Here is a 1,283-nt window from a genome sequence, read left to right as displayed (position 1 = left end):
GGTCTCAGAGAACCAGTGTCCTGGATGTCAAAGGTCTGTCCTGGAACGAGGGTGAAATCGAACCTCTGAAGCAGCTTCGCCATCACCACTTTAGCCTCCATCTGAAAATACACAACCACCCATCGAGCTGTCTGAGGTTTTGTTTAAGCTCTGGGTTTACAGACAGTAAGTTGATGTCTTTATCTCACTCACCTGAGCAAAGTTCTGTCCCAGGCATGAGCGGTGTCCAAGAGAAAAGGGGAAATAACAGTAATAAGGTCTGGTAAAATAAACAGAAAGAAGGTTATTTAATTTTATCTGCCACAGGTAACACAGGAAATAAAATCTAACATTATGAGATCATTTTRTTCTACTTACTTGGGAGCGTCTGGGTGAAATCTGTCTGGATCAAATTTTAGTGGCTCCTTGAAGAACCTTTCCATTCTCCCAGTTACATAAGAGTTTAGCTGAAATTAAAAAAAAACGTGTTAATTGTTGGTAATAATCTGACAAATGTTTTAAGTGGCCTATAAATTAGTTTTGTTCTGTTTATTCAAAGATTATGGTGGTAAACAGGCATAAATGCTCAGAAAAAATGCACTGCAAAAACACATGAATGATACAAACTCCAAAACACACAAAAACTAACACAACAGAAGAACAGCGCAAAACAAAAATTAGGCAATCACAAAAAATAGACAACATAGAAAACATGCAAACAAAAATTGCTGCAAACAACCAAACACAACTGCAAATGTGCCACRAAATAGAAAAGCGCCAAACCACTAGGGGGGCCTGATTACCATGTCATTTGGGACCAGACCCCCTGTAAGGACATTAAGGTAGGAAAACACACCTTCTGCATTCTGTTGTATTTATAAGGGCTCCGGTATTTTTGTGTTTGTGTGTTTTGAAGATTCCATCTTTCATGTGTTTGCTGAGCGTTTGCACTTGTCAGCCACAGTACATGATTGTTGCCATTGGCTGAGTCCAAATTCAGGGGCTAGGTCCTTCGAACAACCGGCCTGCCCGGTGAACTTGGTCAACMACTGCGAAGACTGGAAAAAAAGTGGCWGCRAATTTGGACGGTCGAGTCTTCTGCTTTTCCTGCCTTTAAAGGCACAGTGTGTAGGATTTTGTCAATTCTTTTAGCCAAAATTGAGATAATCACTAATGACAATAATAAAAAAACATGTCTAATCATTGCAGACAAAGACCTTGTTTTATTCAAAAAGAAAAAATTTGTATAGGTCTTCTGGACGGGTTCTTCTCTAATGAAACGTTTCGTCTCTCCTCCAAGAGAC

General features: G+C 39.6%; 1 protein-coding gene across 1 annotated transcript in view; it reads right to left on the bottom strand.

The window, feature by feature from the left end:
• Positions 1–248: 248 nt before the first annotated feature.
• The window catches only part of LOC106525458 (cholesterol 24-hydroxylase), a gene marked incomplete at its 3' end in the record, with an annotated part of 8,648 nt that continues 7,613 nt past the window's right edge, over positions 249–1,283 (bottom strand). Inside the window, 2 exon segments of the mRNA XM_014019715.1 lie at positions 249–259; positions 358–446. Of these exon segments, the coding sequence (XP_013875169.1) occupies positions 249–259; positions 358–446 (100 nt within the window).

Source organism: Austrofundulus limnaeus, unplaced genomic scaffold (genome assembly GCF_001266775.1).
Source record: "Austrofundulus limnaeus strain Quisiro unplaced genomic scaffold, Austrofundulus_limnaeus-1.0 Scaffold227, whole genome shotgun sequence".
Classification (NCBI taxonomy): domain Eukaryota; kingdom Metazoa; phylum Chordata; class Actinopteri; order Cyprinodontiformes; family Rivulidae; genus Austrofundulus; species Austrofundulus limnaeus.
This window is presented reverse-complemented; position numbering and strand designations above follow the sequence as displayed.